We start from the raw sequence: 19,155 nt of genomic DNA, 5'->3' as shown, positions 1-19,155 counted from the left end.
ATACTGTGTTGTGCATACATGATGTAAAAGTGTTGCAAAGCATAAGACATATTCTAGTCATATGCTGTAGTGATGGAAGATCAAATACAAAAGCATATGCATGATAGGCAAAGGCATAGCAAAAGTCTGAAACATCATACTAATTCTGTAGGGTATGTATAGTACTATCCAGTATTATGACAATAAACTGTAGCAGTGAAAGCACTCACTGTATGGACTGTCCTAATTCACTTGTAGCAGTCATATATCCAAGAGATAATACAGCTGTGTAGGGCAAGTATTAATTATTAAGGTAAATGATGGCTAGTAATACTGCTTCGTCTTCAGATACTTCTAGGGGAAATGGGGCTAATACCCTTCTCAAATGATGGTAAGTCTAAATATATTGGGGATAATCATAACAATAGATGAAAGCTAACTCTGTGAGAAAGTCTTTAACATATTATGTAAACCATCAGTGTAAGATTTTACACAGGGAAGGAAGGAATGTCATATAAATAAAAGACAGAAATAAGGAAAATTATATCTTCCCCTTTGGAATCCTAAATAGAAACCCACTAGCTTATAAGTCACAGATAGAGTTTATAATGAAAGGACCAAGATAAGAAGAAAAGAACAATGAGCAATTAATAAACCCAAAAATATAGTAATAGAATATTACAAATCCCTATAGCAGAGCTCCTCATGTGTAAGGTATGTATTTGTTTCAAGGAGAAAAGTAATCTTTGTGAAAGAGAGTGAAACAGTCATTAGGTAAAATCTAGTAAATAGTGTCATAAGAAAAGATATTCAAAGAAGGGTTCAGCAAAAACATTAGAATAAGAGATAGAATATTGAGATATTAAAGATCAACAAAGTGATTATCCTAAGTGCAAGCTGCAAAACCAAAGAATAGAAATAGCTTATAACTTAGGCTGGTGTGAAAGAGAAATATAAAGAGATCTCCCTCTTGAACCCTGAATTATCATATTTGAATCACAATGAAACACATCACCCTCTATGTGATCAAAGCAGCTTCCATAGATAAAGATAGGAAAACCTAGTACATATGCATTTAACTGATTCAACATATAAGTATTATAAAGTCTAAGACTGGAAAATACTACTTAACTAGGAACATACAAACTAATAAAAACAGCATCACTTCAAATAATATTATTAACTTGAACACCTAAGTGCTGACAGAGAATGAAAGAACCCAAATTCTGCATAAAGTCATTCCCACAAAACATAGAAAAAGCAAATATCAGGTATAAATTGTAAGCCTTGCAGTCCATATAATATGTAAGAAAGTCTGTGACCATAATTTCTGCATTCAGGGCGTATATAGTTCGTTTAGTAGGATTCAGTGATGATGTCAAGGCAGAATCTCTTAGCTCCTTAGGTTAGATGCATGTGTATGAAGTCAAATCTAAATAAAAGTGCAACAAATCCGATTAAGTAGTAAGAAAATACTTTTATATCACGTACTCCCTATATTTAAGTTGCCAAATAATCCCCACATTATTTCAAAACATCATGCAATGGTCCAAACATAAATACTCAGTCTATACATTAAAACATATATGTCACAGCACTGACCACATAATACATTCATTCATTCATTCCTCCTTGTACACATGTAACATAGAACAGACAACATGTCAAACGTTTGAGCTCAAAAAAGAAAAACGTATTTTAAAAATATAAAAGAATTGGATCGATCCACAAAAGAAAACAAAAACTCAGAATGAAAATTAAAATAGATCTATTCAAAAATTGAAAAGGAATCAAACTGGAAAAAAACTGATCTTCATCTCCCATAGCATAGAGACAGATGCGCTTTGTGCTTTGGTACCCTGGAAAGAAATCTAATATATGACAGTTAATATAATGATTAAAATGAAAGTTAAAAATGACATTACATGTTCTTTAAAAGTCAAACTACTGTTATACCTTAATTCAGCAAAAAACAGTCATAAAGCTACTTTCCTTTCTCTGATGGTCCACCCCTAGGAGGCGCTGTCCCCTATGATAAGAGCTACTTCCTTTTACAAATCTAAAATCTCTTTTTGTTTTCACTTAATTAGAAGTCATTCTATTTCCATCCAATATGCATATGTTCCACAAAGTTCTTACTACCAAATCCTGCAAATACCCTAAATAGAAATACGAATCATTTCCAAAAGCACAGACATATCAGCTAAAAGTCTGGAAGTATGCAAAATAAAAGGATGGCACATACTAATATACATTAACCAAAAGTTTTTCTTACTGGCACATAAATAGATAATATGCATTGCTGCTTATTTCTCTGTTGTTCACCGTCTCACAATCTTACTCCTTTACATATCATCTAACCAGTCCACAATACAAACATGTACTACCTGAACTCCCATCAAAATAAACAACCTAATTCATTTCCTTTCTTCTAAAAGGTAGCAGCTACTGAAGTATAATCAAAACTGAGAAATATTTATCATCCTTACTGCTGCATGCCGTCCGTTTATTTCTAACCTGTGTTTAAGTTAAAATAAATCCTATCTGCACATATATTGCTCAGCACACAGCCTTCTACATATTCCTAAATCTCTTCCCTCTTCAACATTACTTCATCTCTCATCCCTAATATTCACTTTCCCCATACTTTCAACACAAATTTCTGTTTTCACATTAAACAGATCAATTCATTAGTCCCTCTTCTATCACCTGTGCACTCTGTCCTATAACATACTTAAACCTCAAACCTTTCAGCAGAACTATAAAATCCATTTTAAAAGTGACTCACTCCCAGGTGTTTTTTTTTTTTTCCTTTCTTCTCAACCACATTCCTAAGGGGGGGGTCACCTCCTCTCCCGCCAAACAACTGTTACCCTCAATGAATAGGTTTGTTAAGTGATAAAACCCTTAAACAAATCATTTCATTAAAATAAAGTTGCTCTCTTGTAGTATATCTATAGATTGTTTTCCTTTCTATCTCTCTGCCTATACCCCTGACCAAAGAAAAAACCATACATCCCTCTCCAATGATAAATCAAATCTAATTATAAATGGCTTTAAATAAACACAAGTTCATGCTTTCGTTCTTACCAAATGAAATGAAACACAATGCACAATAAACTCTCGGTAATCACACAATTCTAAAAACTTAGATGCAAATATGAGCATCTCTGCATTAATGGTAGGAAATAAAACCAAAAACTAAAAAGCTTACTGGGCTGGTTATTCTTTTTCTACGTTTACAGTGAACATAAGAGTCCTTGTGGCCAGCCATGGCTACATTAGTCAGCTCTGTACCTTGAGGGGGAGAGGGGAGAAGCAAAACACCAAAAAACTGAAAAACTTCATTTCTCTGGTTAATGATACCCTAACAGCAATCACGCATTAACTCCAAAGCAAACTTAAATATGAACTGATAACAATAAATCTCATAGACTAAAATAAACTGGAGACATTTATGTACCTCTAATCACAGACAGCTATAAACTATAATATCCAGCCATGCAGTTTCTAGTTTTAAAAGCACCGCATTTGTTTTTGTTTAACAACTAAACTTTGGTAAAAATCCACTAACGAAAAACACCTTATCATACTAATTATAAAACTTTCAACTTACCAATTGTATCTTATTCCCTCTTTCTCCTTCTGAATCTACACACTTACAACAGCCGCTCTACTCAGCCGTTCACCAGGTGTAAAGTGAAAGTGAAACTGCTTGAGCGCATGCCATGCGGTCTAAGAACAAAAGACCCCAGACTGACTAGTGCTGGCTATCCCTCTGTTTGTTCAATTGTTCAATCTGATTTTAATCAAATCATCAACTCATGTCCTGTCTCCCTAACATATATTAAAGAACATTTTGCAAAAAATATTCTAAACCTGATATAACACACAAGCTATATACACTGTACAACAAATAAAATAAAAACATTGCTACTTACAGATTTTTCCTTTTTTTTTTTTTTTTTTTTTTTTCTTGTTACATACTCACAAAATAGATCCAACTTCATTCCACATCTGCTCTGAACTCATAATTCTCCGGGATAAACCTCCAGGCTACCTGGGTAACTCAATCTTTGAACGGCAAGCCAAATTTTTTTACCCTTCAAGAACCTAGTATTAGGTTGTCCACCAACCATAACACTACAGCTTATTAATAATTAATAATTAACAATAACAACAGTTATTAGAGTCCCATCTGGGGTGCCAAAATGTCTAATTTTGAGACTCATAGCTTAGGGCACAAGAACACTGCAATTCAGCAAGAGGTTTTAAAATTTAGTTTATTTTGGCTTTTTCAAAAGACATGCAGAGACAAGTGTTCTTGTGAGATGCAATCTGCCCTCTTTCTGTAATAAGTAGCATCTCCATGAATTTCTGCCCTGCTCTGACTTATATAATTAAAATCCAACATTCTCGAAGCTTCCAGAAAAGTGTAACCGCCCACAAACACATGATACTGTTTGTCATGACAATCTATCCTGTATAGGAAATGCTTGTGAGGACCTCCCTCAACTAAGAATTCTTCTAACCCTGTTACTCCTCCCAATGTAAACAAGTTCCTGTATCATACTGGCTTTGATGCAAGTATTCTCTTCTTGTCTTCTGTTGTTCTTCTTTGTTTATTGTAAACACCTCCCAGTCTGGGTCTTGAATAGAGCTTGGCACCAGGATTCATTCAAATTGGTTTCAGGTCATTGAAACCAATATCTGCAAGATAAAGGCTTGCATCCTGTTTTCCTGCAGAACGAGTATCCCTGCATTGTGAAGTAAATGTGGCCATTAAAATAGGCCTCTCTCCTTTTGTTGCCAGCAAATCTGTCTCAGAGATTCTCTGCAAGTCATTGATGCCTTCCTGGCCTGTAATTATAAGCTTTGCAGGATTTACCAGTTTCCCAAAATCTTCTGCATCCGTTGAATCTGTGATAGTCAGAAAGTCTCTCAAAGTTCATTCACCTCTGACAGGCCACGATACAGCAAAGGCATCTGGGAATTCTTGGTTATCTTAATCAGACATATTCTTCACAACACAGTTTTTTCAAATGTTTTGTTGAAAGGGATGTAGAATTGAATGTCATCTGCATATAGGAAGAAGTTGATTCCTAGATTTACCAGTAGTGCGCGTATAGGCAGCAAATAAAGGTTGAATAGAGTGGGCAAGAGAGCTGAACCTTGGGGGACACCTGTATCCATTGGGAAGGTGTCAGATATTTGTTTGTTAAGTTTGACTTGAAATGTCCTATCTTTTAGGAAGGAGGAGAACCATTTGTTGACATTTCCATCTATTCCAGTATCTCTCAGTTGGTGGCATAGCAGGGAGTGGTCAACTGTGTCCAATGCTGCTGTAAGATCAGTTTGTACCAGGGTATATGATTCATTGTTGACAAACCCCTGGAGTGCAGGGTTGGCTAAGGAAATGAGTAGAGTTTCTGTTGAGCAGTTTTTCCTGAATTAATTGGTTTGGGTATAGTATATTATTGTCTTCTAGGTGATTCTCTAATTGTGTTAACACTGCATTTCCTAGGACTTGATGAAAGTCAGGATGGATATCGGTCAGTAATTGTCCCAGTCATCTATTCTGCCAGTTTTATTTTTTAGTATTGGTTTGATTCCAGCTTATTGGGGACCAATCCTTCTGCTAGCGAGTGGTTTATTATGGTTGTGAATATCGGAATTATTATGCTGTTTACTATTTTCAGGGTACTTGCGGGGATAGGGTCCAGTGGGTGGGTGGCAGGCTTCATTTTAGTGATGAGTTGGTTTATTTCAGATTTTGATACTGGGTCTAATGAGTCCCGTTACACAGAAGCACAGAGGAGCATGCAGCACTGATGACCCTCCTTCTGCTTTCTAATGTTCAGAGCCCTGAGGAGCACACAGCACTGATGATCCTCATTCTTTCTAGGACCATTCCACACCCCCCCCACCCCCGAACTGATATCTTGAATAATAGTTAAGTGGTGTGGTTTAGTACAAAGGAAGAAAGCATGAGTTTGGGGCAGCAGCAGAAGACATCAAGAAACACTAGCACTTGTGTACCTACTCCTGTGGCACTGTATGAAATTCTATTATAGTGACACATGCCCAGGCCCCCTGCAAATTTGCATACTTGGGGCCAAATGTATTAAGCTTTACTTCCCATTAACACAAAGTAGGAAAAAAAACCCTGTGGAATACCTGGCCTCTAGTGACCAGAAGCCATTACCTTACAAAATGCAATGAAACATATTGGGCTGACTCATCAACCAGCCCGTAGTAGGGCTGCAGCCTGAAGTTTCAGCTTCTGCTCTGCTGCTGTTGATCAAATGAAGCTATAATTAAGCACCATCCCTTTGTGCTGGTGGTGATTTAAGCATCAAAATTAAAGGCTAGAAAAACTGGAATGGCAGATGTTTTTCAAAGGAGCTTAGTTTTTTTAAAATGTGGGATGATGAAACAGGTATAAATTCCTTAACAGGGTGGAAAGTGGAAGGAATCTGCCGCTCTGTAGGTGGTCACCTGTCTGTGTCGACAGACTTGCCAGACTAATGTCTTTGCCCGTACAGTTTTGGAGCTTTCTTTCCCACATACATCTGACTTTGAAGATTCCTTATGTGTGACGCACGTGGTCTGGGTGAGAGTTGGTTTTAGCCCACGAGTTCATAAAAAATATTTTTATAGCTGGTAAACCCCAGCAGATCAGTTGAGCCCTTATTATGGAATCTGTATCCCAAGATCCTTTTCCACTAATGATTTGGATTCAGTTACTTGCCTTTCCAAATCACTGCTCAAGACAATTCCCTGCCTTAAAGAGGCCTTACAACTGAAGTTAATACCTGCAGCAAGGGAGGGCAAAGTGACTTGTGCAAGGTCTCAAGGAAAAGTGAGATTTGATCCCTGGCTTTCCACCCGCTACTCTAAAACCATGAGGCCATACATTCAACTCCTGGAGGGTGACAGTGGAGAACAGGCCAGTGAACTCTCTCTGTTCAGATTTTTTTTCAGTTATGGGATTTCTGGTGTTTTTGGACAGGTGAAGTTATCTGCCCCTGTTATAGCTGCAGATGGGATTAGGTGGGGGAAACCATATGCATCTATTGGAATATTCAATATGAAGGACCAAATTATGTCTCTGGGAATGCCTGCATTTAGAGCAATTAAATGCAACCACCTAGTGAAACTAGACGGTCATATTTAGCCACTCTGGGCAGGGCAATTTTTAAATCCTTTGAAAACTTCTGTCCTCTCTTTTAATGGAACCCAAGACTTCCTGATTGAAAACAGCAGGATTGGATCTATATGAATTAATAGAGGAAGGCATAAACAAAGGTCTATTTCTAGAAAGCTTACAAAATCCTATTAGCCTCGCCTGAAGGTGAAGGTATATACACCTTAATCTATTTTGGAGATAGAGACATCACCCAAGACATCACCCAGTGTGTCTCATCAAAGAATCTTCGCCCATATTATTTCTGTTATAAACCTCTCCCAGCCTGATTCACTTTTCTAATTGAAGCCCTCTAGAGCTAATTTCTTAAAAAAAAACCAACCAGGTTGGGGCCAGCGGTAGCTTCTACCTTCCATTCCGACTGCAAAAGGGACAAGGAAGCAAGTTTAAAAATGTCCCAGGTTGGCGACATAAGGTTTCAGATCTATGACCTGGTAGAAAATCACCACTGAAGCCTTCCATCCAGAGGGCAGCTCTCTGACAAAGGTCTTCCACACTGATTCATATATTTTTTTTTTATTGTTTATTGCATGCAGAAGTCTTCTGATGGAGTCTCCAAGTATGATTCACTTTTGTAGTGGAAGTATCCTGACTTGATCCCATCTCTTTAATGACTGTCTCCCAATAAAAAAAAAAAACAACCCACAATGTAACAAAAGAGCTTCTCCATGTCCAAGTCAGCATGCAGAACACAAAAACCTGGAAACCCCCTACCCCTCACTGTACGACCCTGAGGAAGTCCGTTATTAGTCTCTCCATGCTCAAGCTTAAATTGGGGTTGCTTTGGGGGCGGGGACCTTGTAGCCCTGTGATTTATCTTGTGTCACAAGGTGTGCACTGGTGATGTTGTAAAAGTAATGAATATTAAAATATATAAATATGATTAGTCTCTCTAATAGACATTTCCTGGATTAAAATCTCTCTAATGCGTCTTGCCGCCAAGGAGTGTGGCTTGATTTATTGCATGATCCATCCTAATCTCCCCTCCCACTCTTTTGCAGAACAGGATTGCAAAAGGGTACCAGGCAGACAACATATTTCTGCTCTCCCATGAAAGTTGTTGCTATTCACAGTTAGCACTGTATTTGAGAGATCTGTCAGTGAAATGTTTAATCTTTAAGTCTATGCAGATGCTAAAGATCATTTTCAGAAATCAGTGAATTCTGTGGGATAAGGACACTAATGCAAAACACTATGAAGAAAATGCCCTGACTTATAGTAAAATAGTAACATAGATGACTGCAGAAAAAGACCATTCCATCTCTTGTTATTTTGTCCACACTGCTAGGGATACATCCCAATTGCCAGCCACAGAGTGTGAGCACCTCTAAGATTTCTTCTTATTCAGGACAGTCTTTTTCATCTCCCTCATTTTGTTCTTGGGTAAATGAGCATACAAGATCCTTACCTAAGTTCCTTCCCACACACCAGCTCATGTTTAACCACAAAGCTCCATAATAATCTAAATAACTAGCAGGAATAGTGTGCCTATTGCCTAAACATCCGGTATCGTAGCTCTAAAAGCTGTTTTTCTCAGGGTCACTGAAATTCCTCCCAGGATATGACCAGTTGGCCTAACATAGCAGTAAAAGCAAAGAATGTTTATTGCAAGCCCTGCTCCTAAGCATCCTAGGGTATAAATCACTCTGTCACATTTTTTTTTTACCTCTCAGGTATGAGGATGAATTCAACACTCGCATAGACCTGCAATATTCCTTTGTTCAACTAAAAAAGGTAAATGGTGAGAAAATGATGTCCAAAATCATGCTTCATAATCCTAAAACATCTCATGATTATTGCAGAGGTAAGCAACTCCAGTCCTGGAGTGTTGCAAACAGATCTGGTTTTCAGAATAATCCACAATGAATATCCATAAGATAGATTTGCATACAGTAGAGACAGTGCATGCAAACATATTCCATGCATATTCGTTGTGAATATCCTGAAAACCAGATCTGTTTGTAGCACTCCAGAAGTTGGTTATTCCTGATCTACTAAAACAAACTAAATTTATACAATCTAATAAAATCAATGTGTCAAGCAAAGGCCACACTGATTGCCTAAGATAGTGGTTTTCAACCTGATCCCAGCCAGTTGGGTTTTCAGGATAAATTTGCATGCTCCACCTCCAATGTATGCAAATTTCTCCTGCATATTCATTAGGAAAATCCTAAAAAGCTGACTGGCTAGGGGGTAAGGGGAGGCCCAAGAACCAGTTTGAGCATCAGTGGCCTAATGACTTGTAGATGTATCTTTTCGCCTGTTTTATATGATGACCCCTTTATTTTTAGATATATTGGAGGAGATAGTTAACCTATCCATGGGTCTTGCAAGCTCATTTTTAAAGGAAAACTTCCAGAGGAGTTTCCTTTTGAAAATTCTGGCTGGCAGGGGAATGCAGGGTGGGGGGGGGGGTTGACTTCAAAATGAAATCCCCATGTTTAATTTCCCTTCCCCCACTTAAACCCCTCCCCATTTTCCCCACAGGTAAAAGTGTGGTTCGTTGTGAACAGCATGAATACTTTTACCAATTATGGGAGAGCAATTTTCAAACATGCTTTTCACATAGGTAAACAGTTTACCTGTGTAAAAAAATTCTTAAAATTACCCTCCTTGGGCATTTGTGTGTGCTATTTTAGAACATGTTTTTCATGGTGTCCGAGGACGGGCACTCTGCTGAAGTAGCTCTAATAAGCAAAGAGGGAGAAACAGAAACAAGCAGACTGAGGAAATTACCACCAGAACTAATAATTAAAATTATAACCAAAGATAAGAACATAAGAGCTGTCGTACTAAATCAGACCTAGCCAGCCCAGCATCCTGTTTCCCACAGAGGCATGTGGCAGGTGCTCAGAGGATGTGCATAAGAAACTGGGACCCCTCTATCTCAGGCACTCCCAGTTTCTAGCAGCCATGCAAAAAGTATGTACTCAATTCCTAGAGGCATCTCCTGACTGTTAAAACCAAAGCACTATGGAGCCAGATCCAGGTGTTTATATTCCTCCTTCTCTAATGTGTTTCTCGCCCTCCTGTTCACAACTGTCATGATGACTCCGGAGCCCGACACTGCTCTGACATTGACAGAGGGTAGCTGGGTAAAATGCAGCATGGGAAGAGTTGTGTAGAGAAATTGCATCCTGATCTCATCTGCAGCAGCCACTTGGTTTAAGGAACCTCCCTCCAGCCCCCCCACTCTGGCCTTCAGCAAAAGTTTATTTACTTACATAGCTAAGCTCTTCTTATCTGATCAGGTATGGCTAGTTAAACCCATTGTAAAAGTTGGAATGCCTTTGTCTACTACCTAATTCTTTACAGATCATGACAATTTAACATAGGAATTATCTAAAAATGTCCCCTGAAGAAGGGATCTTCCTTTTTTTTTTTTTCCCCCAAGTAAATTGTAAATAGAACATGTAGTGAAGTTAGATAAGCCACTATATGATTTGTGGTTGGATTTACCAATAAATAGAAAATACATAATTGTTATTGTATTAAAAAGTGTCCAAGAGTTTTTAAATGAGCGTAGAGTAGAGTTTGCTATCCCAGCTGAAAGTTGGATTTTATGGACTTCTGGTTGGCTGTGGATATCTTTTAAAAAAGACCCATTTGTGACCCTTGAGATCCGGAGTTATGTACTCTTGTTTAAAAGATCAGAAGGAAAACTGTTCCTCGCATCCCATTTCATCCCCTCCAATTCTTCTCACCCCCATTCCCCAAGTACTAACATTATGTCCCACAGCATGTGATGCATGAGAAAATCAGAGCCCAAGTTTGCAGGGCTTACATGCTGATATTGATGGATAGTTGGTGGTTAAGGCTGCTAGTGGAAAACATTGTGTGAAGATCAGACTCAAATCCATATTTTTGCATTTTTCCACAATATGTTTTGATGCTTTCAGTCCTGCTTTTGTCATGTTAAGCCAGTAGTGTGAATTAAAGAATAAACGGGAATGGGAAAAGGGTTTAAAAAATAACCAGACTGCCTCCCTTGGCTGGTCTAGCGGGCATAGAATTGTCAGTCATAAGCCAGTATTGGTTTTATACTGTCGCATTAGTAGAGGGTGCAGTCTTCCTCAGAGATATTGCAACAATAAGTCTATAGATGAAGGACTGGTTCAGCTCTGTCTTACAATAGGGAGCTTATTGGTAACTCTAGCTATGGATAATGAGGGGAAATGCCCAGCAGGATATAAAATGCCAATCAGGAATTACAGCACTCATCTATATTCTTTATGTTAAAGGATCTAGACTGCATCTCCCTGGACAATATACAGCTGGAATCACAACTGTCGGAAGTCCAGGGAACAATCCAATTAATGAAATTCATCTATGAGCAGGTAAGAATCCTTCCCTCCTTCCCCCCTTCAATTTATCAGCTAAAAGCTACTGTTTAAGCCTCCTGTATGTATCCAGAAATTAAAGAATATAATGAACAGCCTTGTTCCCTGGATAGTGTTCATCCAGAGAAAACAAATTATCTGTCTTTTAGGAGTGGTAGGTCCCTTTTTGGTATCACAGCAACATTTAAGCACCAGACAAAGCTGTTAAAGATTAAAAAGAAAAAGGCAAAAGAGTTGTTTAAACACTTTAATTAGAAAAGGCGTAGCAGTCAGCAGAAATGAAACTGCTCCAGATGGAGGGAAACTAAGACACAGAGATCATTTGATGAGACAGTCCCTTGTTTTTGCTCAAAGAATGATCACTTTTCTGCCCTGTCCTGCAAAAAAAAAAAAAAAAAAAATAAAATAAAATATATATATATATATATATATATAAAATCCAGTACAGTGCCTTTCAATGAGGGATCATAATGTCCCCAAAGTATTCCATATAATAATCTTTGTGACTTTACCACTCTAAAAGCCAATGAGGAGGAGGAGGAGAGTCAAAGGGATTGAGAGAGGAAGAGAGACAAAGGCGAGAACAAAATAGTGAACAAGAAAAGAGAACTAGTCAAAGGAACATAGAAAAGGATAAACACGCAAAAAGAAGACTATTTAAGGAAGAAAAAGCAAGAGAGAGAGAGAGGGAGTGGTGCAAAGGGGCTAGCAGAGAGAAATACCTCATGTTAGAGAAAATCATTAGGAGGAAGAGGCATTGAAAGGAAAGAGGAATCCTAGTATTCCCCGTACGATGATTTTTCCAGACTTAAATTCTTGCCAAGAGTTGATTGATCAGACTGGGTCTTAGTCCCTTTCTGGCAAACTGTTCTGCACATTCAGGGGTAGATTTTCAAACCGCGCGATTTGGCCTACTTTTGCTGGCGCATCAGGCGCAAGCAAAAGTACGCTGGATTTTAGTAGATACGCGCGGAGCCGCACATATCCGCTAAAATCCGGGATCGGCGCGCGCAAGGCTATGGATTCTGTATAGCCGGCGTGCGCCGAGCCGCGCAGCCTACCTCCGTTCCCTCCGAGGCCGCTCCCAAATCGGAGCGGCCTCGGAGGGAACTTTCTTTTGCCCTACCCTCACCTTCCCCTCCCTTCCCCTACCTAACCCACCCGCCCGGCCCTGTCTAAACCCCATCCTTACCTTTGTCGGGGGATTTACGCCTCCCAGAGGGAGGCGTAAATCCCCGCGCGCCAGCGGGCCGCTGGCGCGCCGGGACGCAACCTGGGGGCGGGTACGGAGGGCGCGGCCACGCCCCCGGACCGCCCCCGGGCCGTAACCACGCCCCCGGACCCACCCCCAAAACGCTGCCGACACGCCCCCTAAACGCCGTGACAACCGGGCACGCCCCCGACACGCCCCCCTTGGAGAACCCCGGGACTTACGCAAGTCCCGGGGTCTGCGCGCGCCGGTGAGCCTATGTAAAATAGGCTCACCGGCGCGCAGGGCCCTGCTCGCCTAAATCCGCCCGGATTTGGGCGGATTTAGGCGAGCAGGGCTCTTAAAATCCGCCCCTCAGAGTTGGCCCCTACTACTTCAGCAATCCTTTCTTTACATGTGTTTGCCAGCTAGTTCTAACCAGCAGAGCTTGTTTCATTCTGCTGTCTTATTTTTGATCAGCACATGCACCTGAATATGAAAGATTACTATCTCTCTGCCTTCTCATGGAAGTCAGTGGCACACAGAAATTCAACCCAGTAGGGGAGCGCGGAGGAAGGTCAGAGAGCTGAGAGGCACCCGTTTAGCTGCAGGAGTGCAGCAAGAGACTTACCATTCTCTCTATAACGTGGTGAGAAGCGAGCCCAGACCGAGTGGGCGGACCCAGACTGTGACGTCATTGACGGGCGCCACCCGGACAGTATAAGATCGTGGGCCCTGCGGCGACTGACTGGGGAGTGCGAAGGAAGGTCAGAGAGCTGAGAGGCACCCGTTTAGCTGCAGGAGTGCAGCAAGAGACTTACCATTCTCTCTATAACGTGGTGAGAAGCGAGCCCAGACCGAGTGGGCGGACCCAGGCTGTGACGTCATTGACGGGCGCCACCCGGATAGTATAAGATTGTGGACCCTGCGGCGCGCAGCCAAAGCCGCGCGCCAAAGGGGCGCGCCCCTGGTAAAAAATTTCTTTTCGTAGGATAATTATGGGTAGAAAACAGAAGTCAAAAACTTTTTCTTCATCTCCTATACCAGTAGTGCCAAGAATGATAGGACCCATGGACTCCCATATAACTCGTTTAGGGGAGTCCATTGTAGAGGACATGATAGTAGGAGATTCCCAATCAGGGATATCCTTAAGTCCTAGGCCCTTACAACATCATATACAGCCCAGAAGGGATGGTACTCCTGAGGCTACTGGAGGTATAAATCCCTTGGGAAGTTCACCTCCTATTGAAGTAAAGGGGGGGACAGTACCAAGTGGAAATATACAGCCACAAGGCAATAATGTGAATGGGGGGAATTTGGCTGTTAACTTAACAGTCAAATGTCCCGCTATAATTTTTAATGTAAGTGATGAGGGTTTTGAAAATGAGGTAGAACCTGAAAGTGTTACATTATTGGATCTATGGAGGTTAACAACCAGAAAAAGAAATTGTCTAGCTCTGTCTCTAAGGTCCATACTTTCTCTGTGGAAACCAGGGAAAAGTTTGTGGAGTTAGAAGACAGAACCAATAAAATTGAAACTTTAATTGGAAATTTGAACCCCACAGTTACTAATATTCCAGCAATAGTTGCATCATCCATTAAAGATAACATCATCCTACATAATAGAATTGAGCTATTAGAAAATGAGTTACGATCAAGTAATTTGCGATTGTTAAATTTCCCGAGATCTAGGCTAATGTCAGCTTTTGAATTATATAAAAAATATGTAGTTGAGATATTATCTTATGATTCTACACAGATTCCTTTACTTTCAAAGATGTATTATATCCCAAAAGGGAAAACATTATTGACACAAGAAGGGGGAATTGATGTTATGGAAAGTCCTGGGGTCTCTACTTTTTTAGAGGACTCCATGGATAATATTCCGACCAGAGCAACGTTATTAATTTCTTTTTCTTTGAGACAAGAGAAAGACCTATTCTTCGCAAAATATTTTCAATTTAAAGATCAGAATTTTTGTGGTCAGAAGATTCAGGTCTTTCCTGACGTTTCGCGTGCTACACAAGCACGTAGAAAGCAGTTCTTGTCTCATAAGCAATCAGTGTTAGATTTAGGAGCTAGTTTTTATTTGAAATTTCCCTGCAAATGTCATATAATGTATCAGAATAATAAGTTTGTGTTTAATGATCCGTTACATTTAGAGCGGTTCCTTAGGGATAAGTCATCAGTAGAAATGCCGGCTGTATAAATAATGGTTGAAATTAGAATATATCAGTATATCAGACCCTACTCCCACTCTCCCTAGACGTGGGCTAGATATCCTAAAAAATGAGAGTTAATAATAACGTGAGTTTTTCTCTTTGTTTTTGCTTTTTGGAATTCTTGAATATATTCATTTGTATAAAATGTTATATTTCAATAAAAAATAAATTAAAAAAAAAAAAAAAAAAAGAAATTCATCCCAGTTGTGCATTGGTCAGCGGGGGTTTTCTACTGGGACTGGAATACCTAGACTTAGATACAAATATAGATGAGTCAATACACCATGACATACCAAATCCCGGACGTCGTATTTTTTTCAGCTCATCTCTGCTGTTCTTCTTACAATTTTAGGAAATAAAGGACCTGATGAATGATATCAAGGACATTTCGGTGATTGTGGAGATGGATACCAGATGTACCGTGGACTTAGAGAACATTGTGAAAGATATAAGGGAACGGTACGAGACCATAGCTGCCAAGAGCAGGGAGGATGCTGAAGCCCTGTGTAAAGCCAAGGTACCCACACGCTAAGCACTGGTGACAAAAACTACAGCTTGAAAAATAAACACAGAGGACAGATTTTAAAATCCCTATACGCGCCGGGCCTATTTTGCATAGGCCCGGCGATGCGCACAAAGCCCCGGGACGTGCATATGTCCCAGGGCTTGTAAAAAGGGGCGGGGCGTGGGCGGTCCAGGTTGGGGCGGGGCATGGTCAGAGGCAGGCACAACTTGTAAAATAAATGTTGGGGGGGGGGTTAGGTAGGGCTGGGGGGCGGGGGAGCGGAAGGAAAGTTCCCTCCGAGGCCGCTTCGATTTCGGAGTGGCCTCTGAGGGAACGGAGAAAGCCATCGAGGCTCCCCTAGGGCTCGGCGTGCGCAAGGTGCACTAGTGTGCACCCCCCTTGCGTGCGCCGACCCCTTGCGCGCACAAGTTATAAAATCGGGAGTACATTTGTGCGCACCGGGTTGCGCACACAAATATACTCCTGCGCTTTTGTCTTAAAATCCGACCCAGAGAGAGAAATAGAAAGAGAGAGGAGAATAAAGAAAGGGAAAGAAATAGATTTATTTATTTATTTATTTGTCCATTTATTTATTTATTTTATACCTATATTCTGTATACAGTCATAACGGTTCACAATATAAATAAATAAAATACAAGCAGATTAAAAGATTATAATAAAGCCAGATTAAAAAAAACAATTCAAGTAAAATGCTTGCTAAAAGTGAACTATTACAAAACACAGACTTAAAATAAACACAACTATAAAATCGGGAAACATATTCATGAGGCCTCATTTAATCTTGATGTTAATCCAGCAATCAGATCTGTCATATGTTTATTTTACATCCACATATGCTTGTTTAAAAAGCCAGGCTTTTAAATCATTTTTAAATATTAAAAAATCTTTCTGCAGTCTCAACTCAGAGAAAAGGGAGGAAAACTTAGGGGGTCATTTTCTATAGCTTTCGCACGCAAAAAGGGACTTTTCGCACACGATAGCTCAATCGGGGTGGAATTGGCACCAGAAGGGGAGGAGTCGGGGCGGCACCGGGGCGGACGCGGTGAAGACATCGCTGACGGCGAAAAGGTTAGGCCCCTTATCGCCACCAGTAACACGCCCAAAAGCACCATTTTTCACGGTGGTGCTATTGGTTTGCGAAAGCCGGCAGCGATAACACCGCGGTGGTGCGATCACTGCCGGCTTTTGCAGGCCCCCCCCCCCCGGTACCGCGCGATTCACTAAGGCCTGCGATTTTAGAAAATCCAGGCCTTAGAGAGAGGAAGATAGAAATGGAGAGAGAGAAATGAAAAGAGAAATATTCACTATTAAAAGCCAGAGCAGCTATGAATAATTGCAGGTTCCTGGTCATACCCCAGATCAGTCCAGACCAGTGGGTTTATGCATCCCTACCAGCAGATGGAGGCAGAGAACAAAACTTTTCTTGCACTGCTACTTCAACGAGAGTGCCGCCTGCAGTCCCTCAGTATTTCTCTGTCTCCAGCAGATGGTAGAGGTTTAAACCTGCAGTCTGGAGTTTAAAAAAAAAAAGAAACACAGAAGGAAGACAGAAGATTCCTAGAAGTTTGTTATATATAGATGGTACGCTGTAATGTATCCTGATTATAAAGCCAGAGCAGGTTCTGTCTGGAATGCTGAACAGACAAAGTGGACACAAATGAGCAGCTATAGCAGGAGCAAAGTGTATGGGTCAGGGGGTGTGTGAAGTGGAGTGGAGTGGGGGAGGGGGCTGCACAGATGAAGGTAGGGGTGGGGACTTTGCAGTTGCCAGAGGAGAAATGCTCTTCCACTGCCGTCCATCCAACAAAAACAAATAATTGGGGGTGGGGGGAGAATGACAGTATATGGCATACAAGTCCTGAAGAAATGTTAAACTGCCTGCTTATAATTCTGCTGTTCTGTAGAAGCAGCCACATTACCTCCACTGTTCAGTACATCAGTTTGCCTGTTTCTTACATCTATGGCTTCCTCTTTCAGTTTATGCCTAAGCAATGTGTTATTATCTTGTAATATAGCAGAGTTGCTAACCTGTTACAGGCGTTCCCCGAGGACAGCAGGATGTTAGTCCTCACACATGGGTGACATCACTGGATGGAGCCCGGCCCGGGACTTTGACCTCAAAGATTCTAGAGCTTTCAAACATGCCCTACTGAGCATGTCCAGCTGTTTTTATCACTCTGCCCCCTAGGCAGAGTCCCTCCGTCCATGATATAGCTAATGCATGGAGAAACCAACTTCCAGGGGCAACGAATAGATTTCGTGAGGACTGACATCCTGCTGTTCTCGGAGAACACATGCTGCAGGTATGCAACTCTGCTTTCTCCGAGGACAAGCATGATGGCAGTACTCCCACATGGGTGATTCCCAAGCTATAGACAAAGGAGGGAACCCCACAGTGATGAAAGCACCATCTTTCTCCCATTTGCCTGTAAGGTAGCCGACCCATGGGAAAAAATGTGGATACTACAAAAGAAAAGCATAGAACAGACTGAGACACAAATACCCTGATGTGTAGCAGAGGCGCCAAAGACAGAAGCATGGTGCAAAGTCCAGCGAGAAGCATACTTTGCCTCATGGGACTATTACAGTCAGGGTTTAGGATCAGCAAACCCTGACAAGCAAAGTAGGTCTAGATCCTTTCGATACAGGAAAAGGCATAGAGAATCAACCTTCAGTGTCACAAGACAACCAAAAAAAACCCAAAAAAACAACTGGGACCAGAAAGCCCTCCAGAAAGAAACTGCAGGCCACTAGCATCTGAAGGACAGAATGCATTTGCAGAATGCACCTAATTATTGACTGATAGATACAATGGGCAGATAAACCCAAGCAACACTTGGAAGAAGAAGCGGCAACAGCGGCCAGGTCTGTGGAAGACTCTACCTGCCAAAGTACCAGACAGAACTGACCAACCAGGACAGAGGTCAAGATTGTCAGGCTATGAAAGACAATCCCTGAAATGGGATCACTAGCTGAAAAATACCCAAGTAGGGAGTTAAGCTAGGCCTGAAGTCACCCAAGCTACACCCTGTCAAGTGTAGTCCTATCCATCCTGACCACTGGATAGCTCATGTGAGCAAGGAGGCACTTTGGTCAGCCAGTGAAGTATGAAAAGCTAAAGGCAGTACTGGCCAGAAATTGGCGAAAAAAAACAGGGAAAAGGTGATGCAGGTATACACTAAGAACATAAGAAATTGACATACTGGGTCAGACCAGTATGGCAATCCCATCAATCCCATTTCAATCCTGTTTCCAACAATGGCCAATCTAGGCTATAAGTACCTGATAAGTACCCAAACACTAAGAAGATCCCATGCTACTAATGCCAGTAATAGCAGTGGCTGTTCCCTAACACAACTTGATTAATAGCAGTTAATGGACTTCTCCTCCAAGAATTTATCCAAACCTTTTTTTAAACCCAGCTACACTAACTTACGGGCCGATACAGAAAAACCCGCGGGAGAGCTGGCGAGCACCCGCACTCCCGGCGCGTGCACAGGCCACTCTCCTGGGCGCGCGATTCAGAAAAAAAAAATGTAAATGAGGGCCCACGGTAAACGGAGGTGCTAGGGACACTAGCGCATCCCTAGCGCCTCCTTTTTGACAGAAGCGGCGGCGGTCAGCGGGTTTGCAGCCGACGCTCAATTTTACCGGCATTGGTTCTCGAACCCGCTGACAGCCACGGGTTCGGC

General features: G+C 41.2%; 1 protein-coding gene across 1 annotated transcript in view; it reads left to right on the top strand.

Annotated features, from left to right (window-relative positions):
• The window catches only part of LOC115087623 (keratin, type II cytoskeletal 80-like), a 48,416-nt gene that overhangs the window by 17,355 nt on the left and 11,906 nt on the right, over positions 1-19,155 (top strand). The window contains exons 5-7 of the mRNA XM_029595031.1: positions 8,860-8,920; positions 11,428-11,523; positions 15,290-15,454. Of these exons, the coding sequence (XP_029450891.1) occupies positions 8,860-8,920; positions 11,428-11,523; positions 15,290-15,454 (322 nt within the window). The remainder of the gene's footprint in view (positions 1-8,859; positions 8,921-11,427; positions 11,524-15,289; positions 15,455-19,155) is intronic.

The sequence above is a fragment of the Rhinatrema bivittatum genome, chromosome 3 (genome assembly GCF_901001135.1).
Source record: "Rhinatrema bivittatum chromosome 3, aRhiBiv1.1, whole genome shotgun sequence".
Classification (NCBI taxonomy): Eukaryota; Metazoa; Chordata; class Amphibia; order Gymnophiona; family Rhinatrematidae; genus Rhinatrema; species Rhinatrema bivittatum.
This window is presented reverse-complemented; position numbering and strand designations above follow the sequence as displayed.